This window comes from Monodelphis domestica, chromosome 2, assembly GCF_027887165.1.
Source record: "Monodelphis domestica isolate mMonDom1 chromosome 2, mMonDom1.pri, whole genome shotgun sequence".
Lineage (NCBI taxonomy): Eukaryota > Metazoa > Chordata > Mammalia > Didelphimorphia > Didelphidae > Monodelphis > Monodelphis domestica.
In genome coordinates, this window is record NC_077228.1 from 406,234,166 (window position 1) to 406,251,074 (window position 16,909).

The following is a 16,909-nucleotide window of genomic DNA, read 5'->3' on the forward strand; positions in this document are numbered from 1 at the left end:
ACAGGTGCAGGTAGTTGGGATTTTAAAAAAATATTTCAAAAGCTTTATTACTTCAAAGATCGTTGTTTTAAAATCCATTTTCTATAAAGAGTGTTATGGTAATTCAATGATATTGACAATGACAATAATAAATATTTTTATGCTGAAGAGAATCTTTGATCCTGAAAAATTCTAAAGTTACTGATCAAATATATAAATACTACATCTACAGCTGTGCCAAGCAGTTTGTCATCTCTACATAAAGGTCCATAGGTGTAAAATTCATTGAGTTAACTAAAGTAGTTTCTTTAAAGTTTTCTTTAAAACCTTTGCAACTTGAAAGAGAACACAATGGAAGAGATATGCCCAACGTGAATAGAGGGATCACTTCAGATGAAATAGAAACTTTCTGGTTTTAATGAAAGAACTTTAAATAATTGCAGGGGTATTACTGTTTAATAATAGAAAACATAATTCCCTTTAATGTTTGTAAGAGTACTTTGTGTGTGTGAATACATGTATATAAATATATATATATTAATATTTGTTGTTAGCCATTTTTGTCATGACCAATTCTTTTTGACCCCATTTGTGGTTTTCTTGGCAAAGATACTGGAGTATTTTACCATTTTTCTCCAGCTTGTTTTACATATGAGAAAATGAGGGAAACAAGCTTAAATGACTTGCTTGGAGTCACATAGCTAGAAAGAGTCTCAGGCCAGTTTTGAACTTGGGTCTTTCTGACTCCAGACCTGGCACTCTATATACTGTGCCACCTAGCTGTTTTGTTCCATGATGATCAATCTAAATCCTTTGGTGATTAGAGATGCCTGGGAACATACAGAAATAATGATCAAAGGACATTAACAGGCAGTTCTCTGATGAAGAAACTAAAACTATCTATAGTCATATGAAAAAATGCTCTAAATCACTGACTGGAGAAATGAAAAATCAGACAATTCCAAGGCTTTGCTTCACACCCATAAAATTGACTAATATGATTAAAAAAAAAGGAAAATGATAAATGTTAAGAGGGGATATGGGAAAGTGGGACACTGATACACTGTTGTGGAACCGTGAACTAATACAATCATTTTGGAAGTAGTTATAGCCCCAAAGGGCTATAAAACTGTGCATACCATTTGACAGAGCAGTACCACTATGGATACAGCAATACCAGAGACCAAAAATAGGGGGGAAAGACCTACTTGCATTAAAACATTTATAGCAGCTTATTGTGGTGGCAAAGGATTAAAAACTAAATAAATGTCCATCAATTGGGGAATGGCTGAACAAGTTGTGATATATGATTGTAATGGAATACTGCTGTGCCATAAGACATGATGAACAAGACAATTACACACATACGCACACATACACACACACGCACACACACTCACACACCTGTAAAGACTTATAAGAAGTAATACAAAGTGAAGTGAGCAGAACCAAGAGAACATTGTACACTGTAACAGCAATAATATAAGGATTAGCTGTGAATGGCAACTATTATTAGCAATGCAGGTTCCAAGACAACTAGAGGGACTCATGATGAAAAAGGCTACCCACTGCCATAGAAGGAACTGATAAAATCTTAATGTAGGATGCAGCATATCATTTTTCACATAATTTTCTTGATGAGTTCTTTTATTCTATAAGTGGTATGTGTCTTCCTTCACAACATCATAAATACAGAAATATCTATGCATTACATGAGAGTACATGAAATACCCAAATCATATTACCTATGACTTGGGAAAAGGATAAGCATGGTAGGGAGAGATAGAGCATAGATTGCAAGATTTCAGAAAATGATTATTAAAATTGTATCTATGTGTAATTTGGGGAAAATACAATAAAAAAGGAAAGACAAGGAGAAATAAACAACCCTAACCCAAATAATTTTGAGAAGACATTATGCTCAAAACAATTTTGAAATAAAATTTGTCCATGGCACAGATGACTTAAAGAATTCATCTAAAAGTGCCTATTTTCTTCTCAACCCCCCTCCCCCCCCATACACTGAGTTCTTCCCTGTTTATTTGCTCAGCTCTTTACCATGGCTAAAATACATTAAAGTGACTCTGCCATCCCTTCAAGCAACCATTTTATATGCTTTCCCTTTTTGTAGTCAAACTCTGAAATAATTTCAGAATGAGTCATACTAGAAGTAATACTAAAACAACCACTAGTAGACTTCAATTCACCAATCATTCATCATTAATTTCCTTTGCTTTGTCCAATCCTCCAATCCAATGACTTCTAGTCCAACGACATAACAGAAAATGCTCTATTCAAAATTACCAGCACTCTTTTAATTGCTGAACTGCCAAAGACTTTAACTCAGTCACTGGCCTACTTGACTTTTCTGGAGATTTTTTCTCTTAATGTTTTTTCCTCCTTTGGTTTCTGTAACATTGCTCCACCGTGGTTTTCTTATCCATCTTGCAATTTCTTCCGTCTTATTTTTTTTCCCTCTGTCTGTGGGCACTCTTCCCTATCCATTCTTTCCTGGAACTATTTTATATTCATTTCTTAACTAATCTCATCTCTTCTCTTTCCTTCTTCCCTTCCTCCCTCCCCCCTCCCCCCCCCACATCTCATTGGTTCAATTATCATCTCTACACAAATTACTTTCAAATCTGTTATATACAGCCTGCTTTCTTCTGAACTTCAGTTTTATATCACTAGTTGCGTGAGAGACAAAGATGGACAGGTGTGTTCATCCAATGGATAGCTAAATCTCTTCATTTCCAGAATAAAACTGCATTTCTACCCCTCAAAAAAAAAATCAACTCATTCCTACATACTTTACTATTCATTCATCTTATTTACATTTCCATACTTATTTCCTATTATTTCCTTTCATTACTACCAAATTAGATGTTAGTTTTTGAATTATTCCTCAAATTTAACTTTCAATCTCCCACCTCCATGCCTATGAACAGAGTTTCACACATCATTAAATAAAATATACTTCCTCTTCATTTCCATACAATTCAAAGTACTGCCTATTTGAAAAGGTTTTGCTGATCTCTATTTGCATATAAATTGTATACTTCCAACAGAATGTAAGATCCCTAACTACAGAAACTGTTCATTTTCTGTCTTGGTACCCCTTTTTAACATAGAATCATTGCTTAGTATTTATTGAATTAAACTGAATTCTAATAGTACACCATTAATTGTTTCTGGAGTCATTAAGTTTTAACACTTTTTCTTTTCATATGAGTTCTTTCTTTCCCTTCTTTCTTTATCTTTCTTTCTTGGGGGGGGGGGGGTGGAGACATCCCTGCATTAGATTTTGCTCAAAGATATTTAATCTACTTTTACAGATGTGAATAAACTTATTTAAGTGGTGTTAGTCTGGAATATTGTCTTTTCTAATAACAAACTTTCATGAAAAAAAATGCTCCAGAAGTCTTCATCTATCTTAGAGGATGAATTTTCTTCCACCATTATATTTTTCAGATAGTACCTTATTTTTTTTTCATTTAAGTCTTTTCCTCGGAATCTATCAATGATTATCCAATGATAGGAAGGAATTTTTACTAGTGAAAAATAAGAGAAATGTAAACTTCCATAATTTGTCAAAATGGTGTATCTTCTGTGAGTTACCCATGATTCAATACCAAAATTTATCTTTAGCTAGGTACACAATACAAGGTCCTTTCCAATATCTATATAACATATGTCATATGCTGGGTCCAAAAAGAGTAAACTCTTTTTAAACAAAAATCTGACCATGGTAATGTGTTTAAATTGTATTTCAAATAGGATCATTCACATCTCATTAGTTAAGGTCCTTACCTCCCCTATTATGCATTTTCTTAAAAACCACAGATGTGGGAAAGATGTAATGAGACTGATTTCCATAATCATAGAATCATAAAATCTTCAGAGTTAGAAAAGACTTTGAAGGTTGTCAAGGCCAACTTCCTAGTACTTGCAGGAATTCTCTTTATAACCTCACTTAAAGGCCATATATTTAGCCTCTGTTTATGATTTCTAGTGATTCTGTTACAAGAATGCTCCAATTCTAAATAGCTCAAATGTTAAAGCTGTCTTTTTGAGACTGAGTCAAAATCTACCTCCCTATAACTTCCACCCATCTGTACCACCTTCAGCCTAAAATAAATAACTGTAACTCTCCTTTCCAACCTGAAAGCATTATATGTCCTTATTCAATTGTCCTTATCTAATCTCTTTTCAAATATTTGAAGATAACTATCATACCTAGTGGGCAGCTAAGTTGTAGAAGAGAGCACTGAGCTTGGAATCAGGAGGACTCATCTTCATATGTTCAGATCTGGCCTTGGACACTTATTTGCTATGTGTTCCTAGGCAAGCCACTTAACCCTGTTTTGTCTCAGTTCTTCATCTGTAAAATGAACAGGAGAAAGAAATGGCAAACCTCCTCAGTATCTTTGCCAAGAACACCCCAACGGGGGACACAAATGCCAGACAGGACTGAAAATGATTGAATAATAATATCATATCTAGGAAGCATTTATTAAATGTTTATTGATTGATTAATTGACCTACTCCTCTCCCACTCCTAATTTTCCCCAAGCTAAATATTACCTAGTAAATTGTATATGCCTTACCTATACACTTGAATTTTGAACTTTGAAAGTTTATATGCTTTCCCATTAAATTAAATCATCTTATTATAAGCTTACCATAAAAATCTGTCGAGTCCTCTTAAAACCTTGTTTTTCAACCAACAGTAGATATCCCTCTCGTCTTTTTTTTTCAATAAAAATTTTGACAAATATGTTCTCTCTGCTATTATCCAAGTCAGTGATTAAAGTGTTAATTGAGATACTGAGACAAGACTAAGAGTCAGAACCCTTTGGTATAACACTAAAGACCTTGTTTCAGGTCAGATGCTGATCCCTGAATCAAGTTCTTTTAAATTTGATTATTTAGACAAAGATGACTGTATCTATTTGTACTGTTATGGAGCCCACAAATATCTATCTTGCCCATATGGGTATCATGGGAGAGTTTGTCAAAAGCTTCATAGTTTTGCATCCTATTTCATATAACTAAGTTATCCCTAATACCTTTAGCCATTTAGATGAACATATATATATATAACCTAAAGAAAGACATTCTCTTCTCTACTTTAGACTATCTCTGAATCTCTCAGAGTTCTAAATCTTACACTGACTATATTACCTTTAAACTCAGTTCCATATAAAATAATTAGAAAGTGGAGAACTGGGGCGATGCTTACTCATTTCTTACCTGTAGAGTCAGTACTCCAATATTTATGGACTGATAAGTCCTGCTTTTCTATGCTTCTGTGGCTTTTGACTATTTCAATGCTCATTGATACCTCCAGGGGAAGAAAAGAAAATGTGTTTATATGAATGATCTGAAGTTTGAGGATTTTCCAAATATGAAATGAGTAGATTTTACTACACATTAGAGCTAGTGAACAGTTCGAAAGAGGACACTTGAATTCTAGTGCCTGCATACTATGAGAATTTACAAAATGCTATCAGCTGTGCCTGCTCCCTTGGAAATTCAGAAGACTCAAGATGTTCCAGTCAATAAAGGTGATGAGCAGAGCTTTCTGGAAAAGGGTCAGAGGAAAGAGAGTTTGCCTCCAAACATAAGTTTTGGGAAATGTACAGTAAATGAACTGTTCTTGTTCTGAAATCTGTTAGCAACATCAGACTTTCACTATAATGGGAACCACCATGCAATTGGGCATAGCTTAAGTCCTTCTTGGGCTCCACAAAAGAGGATGTGAGTTTTGTAACAGTTTCACCTATAACATGGTCCTTTGAACCACTAATCTAATGAAATTCTAGCTCTAGGTGAAGTAATAGCACTCTGTTTTCCCCCTTCCCCAAGATGTAGAGGTTTTGAAGTTGAGTTGAAAGAGATGTCATCTTTGGTTTTTTTTTTCTTGTCAGTCATTCACCAAGCAACACACTTATTCAACCATAGAGACTGATGAAATCATTTACTAAGAGACTACATGCTCTTATATGAATAGAAGCAATCATACCAATAATGGAGTGATATACATAAAATGGAATGATATACATAGAGGACTGCTAGATGTCCCAGTGGATAGAGTGCCAGGTCTGAAGTCAAGAATACTCATTTTCCTGAATTCAAATCTGGATTCAGCCACTTACTAGCTGTATGCCCCTGAGAAAGTCATTTAACCCTGTTTGTCTTAGTTCCTCATCTTTAAAATGAACTGGAGAAGGAAATTGCAAACCACTCCATTATCTCTGCCAAGAAAACTCAGATAGGATCACTAAGAGCTGGATACAACTGAACAGCAATATCATGTTAGACATAAAGATAAATAGATAATTGGATGGTTAGATAGATGTCTAAACAGGTAGGTAGGGAAGGTAAAGAAAGAGAGACAGAGACAGAGACAGAGACAGAGAGAGACAGAAATAGAGAAAGACAGAGAGAATAAAAAGCAAACAAGACAATAACTTTCCTCAAAGAGTCTGCATTCTAATAGGAGAAAACAAAGGAGTCCTCGGAAGCAGGGAATATAGAATATACCTACAGAAAACTATAGGGATAAAAGAGAAGTTGGAGAAGAGAACAAGACAAGTGGGCCCAGAGTATGGGGAATGCATACAATGACTGAGAGCAGCATGATTGCTAGTGAATATGTAAGGGCTTCTTACACACCAGCTCTGCTATTTACTTTCTACATGACCATGGGTGAGTACAACCTCTCTGAGACTAATTGCTCATCTGTAAAATAAGAAACAGATTAGATGATGTCTTCCATCCTTTCCAGCTATAAATCTTATAATCCTATATACCTATTGCCATCATAGATGAGAAAGTGAGATAAGCCAAGAGAAAAAAAATAGCTACTAATAAAAAAAATCTTTATAAAAGTCATTGGCAAGCTAGATCAAAGTTAGATACTTTTGTAGTTTACTAAACATATAAATGCTATCATAGAAAGAGAAAGGAAAGAACATGTAGTTTACCCATAGATTTGAGAAAGCCTTAATTATATTTCTCATAGGCAGACAGCTTGTTATGCTCAACATCTATTGAGTTCTTTGAAGCTTATGCCAGCTGATTTTTCATAGTAAATAATACAGTAGTGAACTTGGCAAAAACAACTTTCAAAAACTTGTAATCAATGCTGAAAATCTATGCCTGTATCAATGTCCTTGTTATTGTTTTCTGACAGTCCCTGTCTACAGGTAAATATTTTCCAAAAATTCATGTTTGACAAATGTTAAGGGAAGAACAAGGAAAATATATATGCTACTCTTTTTGTAGATGAATGATAAGGAAAGATATTAGAATTTTCATAAAAAATTTTGGCACTTTTCAAAAATGTCCTTAAGAAGAGGGTTGAACTTTGATCTTTGAAGGCTTATGAAAAACTTAGTGTCTGTATTTAAGCATTCACTCACAAATATAGTTTAAGAGCAGTCAGGAGATCTGGAATCCTCTAATTCTCCTGCTAATCAGCTATGTGCCTAGTACTGGACTAGTTCCTGATATGCCAAATTCATTCATTTATTCATTTATAAATATTTATTGATCATTTGCAATCTATAAAACGTTGTGCTGGGCAATAGGAGGATGCAAAGTTTTCAAAAGACTAGACTGGCTCTTCTGGAGCTTATGATATTGTAAAATGAAGTGGAAAAAAGTCCCAAATTATCACTAAAAACCTGTGTGTCTTGTGTTAATTCCATAAATAGAATTATTTCAAAATCTGCATCTCTGGAAAATTGCGACTAAGTTTTCAGAAGATTGCAAGATCTTCATAAAAGAATAATAAAGACCAAATTGCCCCCCAAAAGGAAATTAATTTTGAAAAAGTGGAATTGGATAATGTTTAATCATATTTTAACTGCCAAATATTAGAAAATATTAACAATCAACTGTTATTTAAATATACTGCAGTAATACAAAGCTAGCCATATCCTTGGTAAAATATTCAGATATGTAACCCTAAATATAATATCCAATGTCATTGAATAAAATCTCTTTTGTTGGTCTTTTCTTTACATGTTCTTATTTAAAAATTATTCCATTGGCCTAGAGACAGGAGGTCCTAGATTCAAATTTGACCTCAGACACTTCCTAGCTGTGTGACCCTGGGCAAGTCACTTAACCCACACTAACTAGCCCTTACCACTCTTCTGCCTTGGAACCAATACACAGTATTGATTCCAAGATGGAAGGTAAGGGTTTTTAAAAAAAAATATTCCATTGATGATGAATTACAGTATAACATCTATATATTCAATGTAACTAATTTATATTCATATATATATATAATGTATTTGAAATAACACATTTGTATAGCAATTTACAATTCTTAAGCTTTTGTGTCTGCTAATGGTAACATTCTATGGTAGAAAGAACACTGGATTTGATCTGTATTTTGGATTCCTGTTACCTATCTGACCTTGGGAAATAGCTTCAAATCTCCAGACATCAGTTTCTTCATGTGTAAAATCAGAGAGTTGGAAAAAATTTCAAAGTATAGTCTGTGAAGCTAAGGGTCTTTGGAATTTTTTCCAGGGTCTGTGAGGTCAAAACTATTTTCATAATAATTAATGTATTATTTGTTTAGTAAAATACTTCTTCCTTTTCCAACTACATATCTGTATGAGGTTAGATTTTCTTAATATATTCATCCAAAATAATATGATGGAAAATTAAATACAGAAGCAGATATATGAATCCAGATGTCTTCTATTAAACCAGACATTAAAAGATTTCCAGAAAACATATAAAACAATGCCATTCTTCTCACTATTTTGTTTAAAAATATATAGATTTTTCATATTGTATTCATGTTAACATGATTTGTTAACATTGTAAACAAACAAATAAATATTTTTAAATTACTAGAATTCATTCTAACACTGTAAATATGGATAACTCATACAAACAAAAGTACTTTGGGGTCCTAATTAATTTTAAGTTTGCAAAGAAGTCCTAAAACCAAAGAGAATGAGAACCATTTGGACTGGATAATCTTTAAGGTCCCTTTTAGATATAAATCTTTCTCCTCTCTAGATTTAAGATTCTTAAAATGAATAGCATATCTCACTACAACACACAAAGGCCAGATATTGAAATTCAGAAGAACTTGGTTCTAACTAGGCCTGCCACTAATTAGCTGAGTGACTTTGAATAAGTCACTTGTTCTCTCTATTCTTTAATTTCTTCATATAGAAAATAAGGGGATTGGACTAGTTGACCTCCTGGGTCATAGTAATAAAAGGGAGATGCTAATAACATGCAGGGTTGTTATGAGGATCAAATGAGATCATATTTGTAAAATGCTTAGCACAGTTCCTGGTACATAGTAGATGCTACTTAGTCCGTCTCTAAATCCCTACTTTTCTAACACTTGTGCCCCTTCCAAAGTCTCTTCCAGACTTAATATTCCATGATTCTATGTTAGACTGTAAATGGCTAGGTGGCACAGGGGATAGATTCCTGGGTCTGGAGTCAGGAAGACTCATCTTCTTGAGTTTAGTGGCCTCAGATATGTTTTAACTATATAACTCTGAGCAACTCATTTAACCCCGTTTGCCTCAGTTTCCCCATCTGTAAAATATTCTGGAGAAGGGAAATGACAAACCACTCTAGTATCTCTGCAAAAAAAAAAAGCCAACAAACAACAACAAATTGGGGTCAGGAGTCTGACATGACTGCAAATAGTAAACCATAATCCTTTCCCACAACAACAAAATTTAATGGTATCCTATCATAGTACCAAATGGGGGGGGGGGGGGAAGAACCAACTTCTTCATTCCCTGAAATGCATCTGGATTTCTTCCTTCCAACTTTCACTGGAGAAATTGCTGGTTTCCAAAACGTTTCCACTATTTGTATCAATTCAGATACATTGTTCCCTAAATTGCCTTTCTTCAGTCAGGTTCTTTGAAGTCATTCTTTGAGCCAGAGAGAACAATACTGCTGGAGGGCGCATCGTGTTACATTATAGCGTGTCTACTTATTACTAATAACAACCAAACCATGAAGCTTGGACGGATCCTTTTGTCATCTGTAACATTTTTTGGCGTTCCTCAAAGACTTATAAATATCTCTTAACAAAGCACCAGCTGAGCTCGGTCAATGTGGCGCACACTTTTTCATCTTCCCGTTTTGCGGCCTTTCAATTTGCTTTCCAAACATTTCTTTGTTGCCATTGGCAGGGGTGCACTTAAAAGCAGCACATAGTTAACCACAAAGAATGCTCCCTGTTTTCTGTTATTTAAAATCCCATTCCAAGCACTTCCCAATGAGCAGCCTAGAAGCAATTAGGCTGCTGCTCCAAGACTCCTTCTGATAATAGAAATGCTTTGGTTTTGGTGACAGCGAACAAGCCGGGCTGTAACAAATGATAACATATGTTTCATTCCCCATTCAGGAACGATTTATGCCTCCTCAGTGAGGATGAATCCATTTTTGTGTCACTGCAACAGAGGAAGCTCACAATGCTACTCTCTTCTCTTAACTCGCACAAAACAGGCATTCATTAGCTTGGATGACTTGCCTCCCAATGGGGATCTTCAGCTGCTGTGTGGTTTGGGTGGGGGTGGGATGGCCCTGTGTCACTGAAGGGTGCGGAACAAGGACAGGACATGAATCTATCATGGAAGCATGTTAAGCCCATTCACGAACACAAAATCTAAAGAACAAGTACAAAAGTCAAGTAAAGGTTGCCCCCAAGGCACTTGGTTTCAGAGAGCAAGTGCAAAAAATCAGTCCTAGACATATAGTAGGTAATAAAGGTAAATTGGCAATATATCTAAGAGGTTAGATTGAGATATTCTTCACTCTATAACTTACACACTTATTTAAACTTAAACTCTCATTTTATGTTCTTTATCTAAATGCGAATCTTGTGTGGCCCAAAATACAACGCTGGAGAATAATTCAAAATCAGATGGGTCAGAATAATTTCACAAAATAGTCAGGATAAATAAAGCCACAGGAGGGATGGAACAAACCTGAGTGCTGCCCCTTTCAGCCCTATAAATGTGCAAAACTACAAAATACAAAGTTACTTAGCACACCCTCAGGCAAATGCCACCCTCTGCTGTCTGGGGTGGCCTCATGCTGTCCAAGGAGAGTGGCTAGCAACCATTGAAAAGGGATGGGCCAAGCAAAGTTCAGACACCCTTCCTGCAGAGGAGGGGTGACCGTGGTGCTGACCACCCACTGATTCCTAAGAAGTAAAAGGGAGGCCAGGATGTAGATGGACAAGCAATGGCTTATCAATACGAGGGGAGGGGAGGCAGGTGGCTGCAAATGGTGAATGGGGGGAGAGACTAGGTACTAGCAGTCTGAATGACTGAAGGCTAATGAACAGCAGCCCAGTAGGATGTCACTGGATGTCCAAAGAGTTTGACAACTGAAAGAGACATTAGAAATCATTTAATGAAATGCCTTTTTTCAGAGAAAAGTGAGGTTCAAAGAGCCACTGGACTTATTCAAGGCCACAGCTAATAACAGAATCTGGATTTGAACCATGCCTCAGAAACCAGGGTAGGGAAGGATGACTTGAATTTGAATACAAGAAAGCTAAATTCAAGACCCTATATAGTTACCCCAATTAGTAACCCCCATGGGCAATTTATTTGACCTCTAAGCTACAATTTCCTTATATATGAAGTGAAAATAACATTGACTCTTTACTGACTATAACCCTTTCAAGATCTTTTCTGTTGTTCTCCCCTATTAGAATGTAACCTCCTTGAGGGCAGGGACTCTATTTTTGCTTTAACATGGTTCTAGGCACATAAAAATTCCTTAATAAATTCTCATTGCCCCTTATCCCATACCTAAAATACATATGCTACTTATTTCTGTGTTTTTGAATAACTGGTTTCCTCTCAGACTTTATTCAAACATGATCTTATATATGAAACTTTTTTTAATCCTTATTGCCTCTCTTTATTCCCTACCTTTCCACCTGCATGTGCCTCTTAAATAAATATTTTGTATATGTCTATGTATTTTTTAAAAATCAATTTTAAATACCCCTTTGAAACTCTTGTCCCTCCTGACTAGAATGTAAATTCCTTGAGGGCAGAGAGTAATTTTTGTCCTTGAACCCCTAGTGCTTAACACTCTAGGTGGCACAAATTAATACTTAATAAATATTTGTGGCTTTTAAATTTTTGAATTTTGTCTTTACATCCTTAGTGCCCAGGACAGTTCCTGGCACATAGTAGGCAATTAATTAATGCTAGTTAATTGATACCTCCCTACAGGGGTTGTGAAAGATAACAAAGACTGTGTATAAACATGAGTTATTATTAATGTCTGGCTTGGAACACTTCCCTGTAAGATGTTTTCTGATTTTCTTGGTTCTAGAAAGATTATTCTTAAACTTTGGCTTCAACTTCTATCTTTGTCTATTTTTTCCAGTGGCTCAAATTTGTAAATATAAGTGATTAAAAATATAATGAAGCTTTCAAACTTTTTTCATAATGCTGCAAATTCTAAGGGGAAAAAAAACCTTCCCCTTTTATTCTGACAGCCTAATGTCCGTGGCCAGAGGGGACCCTATTTAATAGAAAACAACAGTTCCAAAATATGAAAAGGTGAAGGGGAGGATTCCAAACCCTAAGGTAAAGTCTAAGCAAGAGAACTATATGAAACAATCTAGAAGACAAAATTTTAAAGACATAATGATGAAGGAAATTGGCATGTCAGTTTGAGCCTCTGACAACCTTAAAAACTACTGATGAATTCTACTCCCTGAATACTCATGTTCATTTTCAGTTTTATATTCCACTCTAGTTTTTCTCCTTAACTAGTTTGATAATATTCTTCCAATGTTCTTTGGAAACTTTTTTATGTCAAGCAATTGTACAGTATTATTACCAAAAGTAAATTACTAATAGAATCATGCCCAAAATTTTACAAGGTTAGCTACTTGCTAAAATAAGATGTAGAGCTAAAAAGAACATTAGATTCATCTATCTAATTTCATTGTTTTACTACACCCAGGGAGCCTTAGGCCCACAGAAGTTAGATCACAGAGTAATACTTGGCAGAGCCTGGGTTGACTGATTCCAAATTCCACAACCTACTTCACCAAGTACCTTAAAACGCATGTTCAAATCAATAAGTGAATCAGAAGTTCAAATCAGGAAATGAATGGGCTCTGGTGAGAATATTCAGTTTCATATATTGAAAACTGAATTCAACATGGAATAATAAGATCATGTGATTTCTATTTTCCTTGTTACCCTAAATGAAGTATGTTCCTATATATGCTCTTCAGTTTCTTTTCCATCTAAAAAGAGTCTTTGCCATCTTCTTATGCACCTGATTAAAGTAATTGCATTGTCCTTCTGTATATTCTGAAATGAAAGGGAATGTGGTGACATCATAGTAAAAAAAAAGTCTTTTTTAGCCTAATATTTGAGCTGAACATATTAGAAATGAAAGAAGTATCAATAAACTTCCTCTCCCTTCCTAATTAAAACATACTTTTAAATTGTGGGTTTCTAATTGTATATTTCCATATAAAATGTAAATGGATTACTTGGATTACTATTTTCAATCACATTTCAAAGATGCTAAATCATCTATACATACCATTTATTGAATACCAGCAGTATGAAAAAAATGCATTTTAGCTTAATAAAGTCCATGTTTAATGGGATTATAATATTCATTATTTTATATGTATACTAAGGCCAGTATGCATATTGAAACAAGATTCCAATTTTAGTTTTTCTTCTATCAAATAGTGTGGGCTCTCCAAAATATTTCTCTCTTGGGGGAAAATACTCAGCTAATCTTTTTAAAAAGTATCTTAGTTTATAAATTCAGATATGATTTTCCAATGAAAGATATAGGGATAGCTCAAAGATAGATTACTAATGGAAATAAAATGAAACAAGTTTCATTCAAATAAGACATTATCTACTACATGTCACAAGAGAGTAAGTCATTCCACTTGCTGAGGCATGCCTTCAAGGTCAAATATTTTATTCAGTAAGTGACTGTCTAAGCAGCAAGAGGAAACATAACAATAACATTTCACAGTATGAAATTCTCAAGATATCATCTTATTTACATAGTAAATACATTTTAGGTTTCATGGGTAATAAATTAATTCTTTAAAACAACAAAATTAAACTTTCCTCTAAAATAGCAGGAAATTAAAAATAGGAAGATGCTTAGTAATTTTTGCTAGTAACTGTGTTGTTTTTTTGCCAAAATCAGTGTTCAGGAATCAAAATCTCCTGTTCTCTCAGACTAAATGGGTAAGTAGCTATAGAAGGAGTTGAGAAGACCACACTGGCAAGGATCTCTGGAAACATCAATTAGGTAATTGTAAGTTATATGTTTTATATTCACTGATCTTATTTAAAGATCATCCAAAAAATACTCTGAAGTGATGTCCTGTGGACCAGCAGCAGATTAGTATCTAATACTTTTAATGAATCATCTTAAGACACTAAGAATAACTTTCAAATATATTGTGATTAGGGAATGTAAAAGTAATCTTTGTAATGTTGCTGATCAAGAAGGTGTGAAAGGCTCCAGATGACATAATTTCTCAGTTCATTCTAATCACCTGATGAACCCACGTTGTTTTGTTTTGTTTTGTTTTTTCCCCTATTCACAAAGAGAAATATGAACCATCTGCAAGACAGCAGCTGTCAAGTGGCTAAAGCACAGTTAGAATGCGATCTTCCACCTGCGATCATTGGGAAATGTGAGAGCCATATGAATGTTGGTACCGACAAACATGAACCCTGAGGCAGGAAATGCTTCGAAAAAATCTGTCTGCCTCCCATGTAGGAACTATTTTGTGACAAGGAGTGAGAACTCCCACGGGTAATGTAGTAGGTACTAGAAGAAAGGCGACGCGGGATTCTGCAGTCCAGAGCGCTTCTAGTGTCCCAAACTCAAGAGCTGGAGAGCAGGGAGTTCAGGTGTAGGGTAAAGAATGTCAGAAAGCCTTCAGGGAGAATGAATTAGAGAAGAGAAGTCTTTTGGCTCCAGTAATTCTCAGTTTTCCCCTTGGACGTAGCCCCTAAGAACCCCAGTTGTGTCCTGTACTCGCGCTCTCTGGCAGGGTCAGAGTATGGTCCCTGAAGAGACTGAGTCTCTTTTGGCAAAGTAGATGCTCTTAGTTCAGTGGGAGTTTGGGGGAGGGATGAGGCGCACGGAAGGTGTGGAATGATGACTCTGGATCTGAGTTCCAATCAATCCTTCAATAAGCAGTTATTAAGTGCCTCCTATATGCCAGGTGCTGAGGATACTACAAAGAAATAATCCCAATTTTCAAATAGCTAACATTCTAACGGGAGAAAGGCTGAACGGATGGCTCTGAATGTCTATCTGTGAAGATCTCAAACTTCCACACGAATGCACAAACAGCATCTCATGCCCACTGCTTGTGCCCAGACTCCCTCATAAACTCATAGGGCATGGAGTTGGGAAGCAATAAAGCAGGGATCATTCTGTCTCATGGAGAGTGGGGCGCTTACCTGCAGATAGGGACTGCCGTTCTCCACTCCGCCCAGGACGATATCCGCTGAAGCCATCCCTCCGGTGGGCGAGAAGCCCAAGCCCACGTAGCCAGGGGTCTGCACCTCCAGGCGGAAGGCAAGGGTGCTGCCCTCGTGCCCCCAATGCAGCCAGTATTTGCCCTCCCAATCCAGAAGAGCATGGTGGGGGTAGCTGCGACCAGTTCCCCCTGGAGTGCTGCCAGGGAGCAGCCCCCACAGAAACAGCAGGGACCAGCGGCACATTGTCGTCCTTCTACTTGGGACACCTGAGCTGGGATGGCGAATGCGAGAGAGAAAAGAGAAAGGGAGCGGGATAAAAAGAGCCACTTGGGAGGGTGGCTGGCTGGGACCTCCCCCCTCGGTCCCCGCTCCCTCCCCTGCCCACCCACCCCCACGCCCCCACCTCCCCTCACCAGCAGATGGTTGCTACTTCACTCTGCCTCCCGCCGCGCCCAGGAGGGGGCCGGCCTGCCTCAGCCCGCCCGCCCCGCTGCTGCGCCCTAGGCGCCCTCAAACCCAACGACCAGTCTGCTCCCATCCCGTCTAGTCTCGTCTAGTCCTGTCCTGCCACCTTCCTTTTCCTTGTGGCTCAGTGGGAAAAGTGCTAACTTTAGTAACTGGGGATCTGGGTTCAGATTGAGATGCTTTGCTTCACTTTACAATTTTATGACTTTGGACAAATCTCTTCACCTCTGGAGTTTCAATTTACTCACCTGTAAAATGAGCGGGTTGAATTAGATGGCCTCCAAATTCCCTGTCAGCTCCAAATCTAAGGTCCCCTAGGGACTTTCAGCTGTTTAGCAGAATCCTAGAATCTGGAAAGGCAGGTGACTTTGTGGGGCCCTGGAAGAAAGGAAAGTAAAATGAAGAAAGAGCAAGAACAATGGACATTAAAAGGAGGGGGGACAGAAAGAGGAAATGGGGGAGGGGAAAAGAAAAAGCCTTTGGGAGGAGGGGGGAGCAAGAGGTAGGAGTTATTCTCTTGGGAGGAAAGAGGAAAGAATTCATTTGAGAAGTGTCACAAAGAGGAAGCACTAGTGATTTGATGAGAGGTCAGACTAAGTTTAAGGAGGAAAAGTGTGGATAAAAGGTGGAATTTGTGCTGAATATAACCATTACTGTGTGGGGAAAAGGGCATTGAAAGTTTGTTTCTTTTTTCTATTCATTTTTTCTCCTCCATTTCCACAGTTAAGTATATAAGGGGTGTTTCATCTAGTGCAACTCCCTCATTTTGAACATAAGGTTGAAAAGATGTTAGATTAAGCTAAAATGGAATAGACTATGAGTGACAAAACCAGAATTTAAAACCAGGTCCTCTGATTCAAAATCCAGTTCACTGTATGGCAGAGAGTACCTTTGTCTTTGGGTTCAGAGAGAGTCCCACATTAGATGGAACATCATTC

General features: G+C 36.7%; 1 protein-coding gene across 2 annotated transcripts in view; it reads right to left on the minus strand.

Annotated features, from left to right (window-relative positions):
* The window catches only part of MOXD1 (monooxygenase DBH like 1), a 130,513-nt gene extending 114,150 nt beyond the window's left edge, over window positions 1-16,363 (minus strand). Inside the window, exons 1-2 of one of the 2 annotated variants that reach the window (XM_056818797.1) lie at window positions 16,220-16,363; window positions 15,486-15,777 (exon numbers count right to left, since the gene is read on the minus strand). In XM_056818797.1, the coding sequence (XP_056674775.1) occupies window positions 15,486-15,749 (264 nt within the window). In that variant the 5' untranslated portion in view covers window positions 15,750-15,777; window positions 16,220-16,363. Of the gene's footprint in view, window positions 1-15,485; window positions 15,778-15,919; window positions 16,047-16,219 lie in introns of those variants that run through there. The other variant, XM_056818796.1, reaches the window with a different exon arrangement.
* Between the last annotated feature and the right edge of the window lie 546 nt (window positions 16,364-16,909).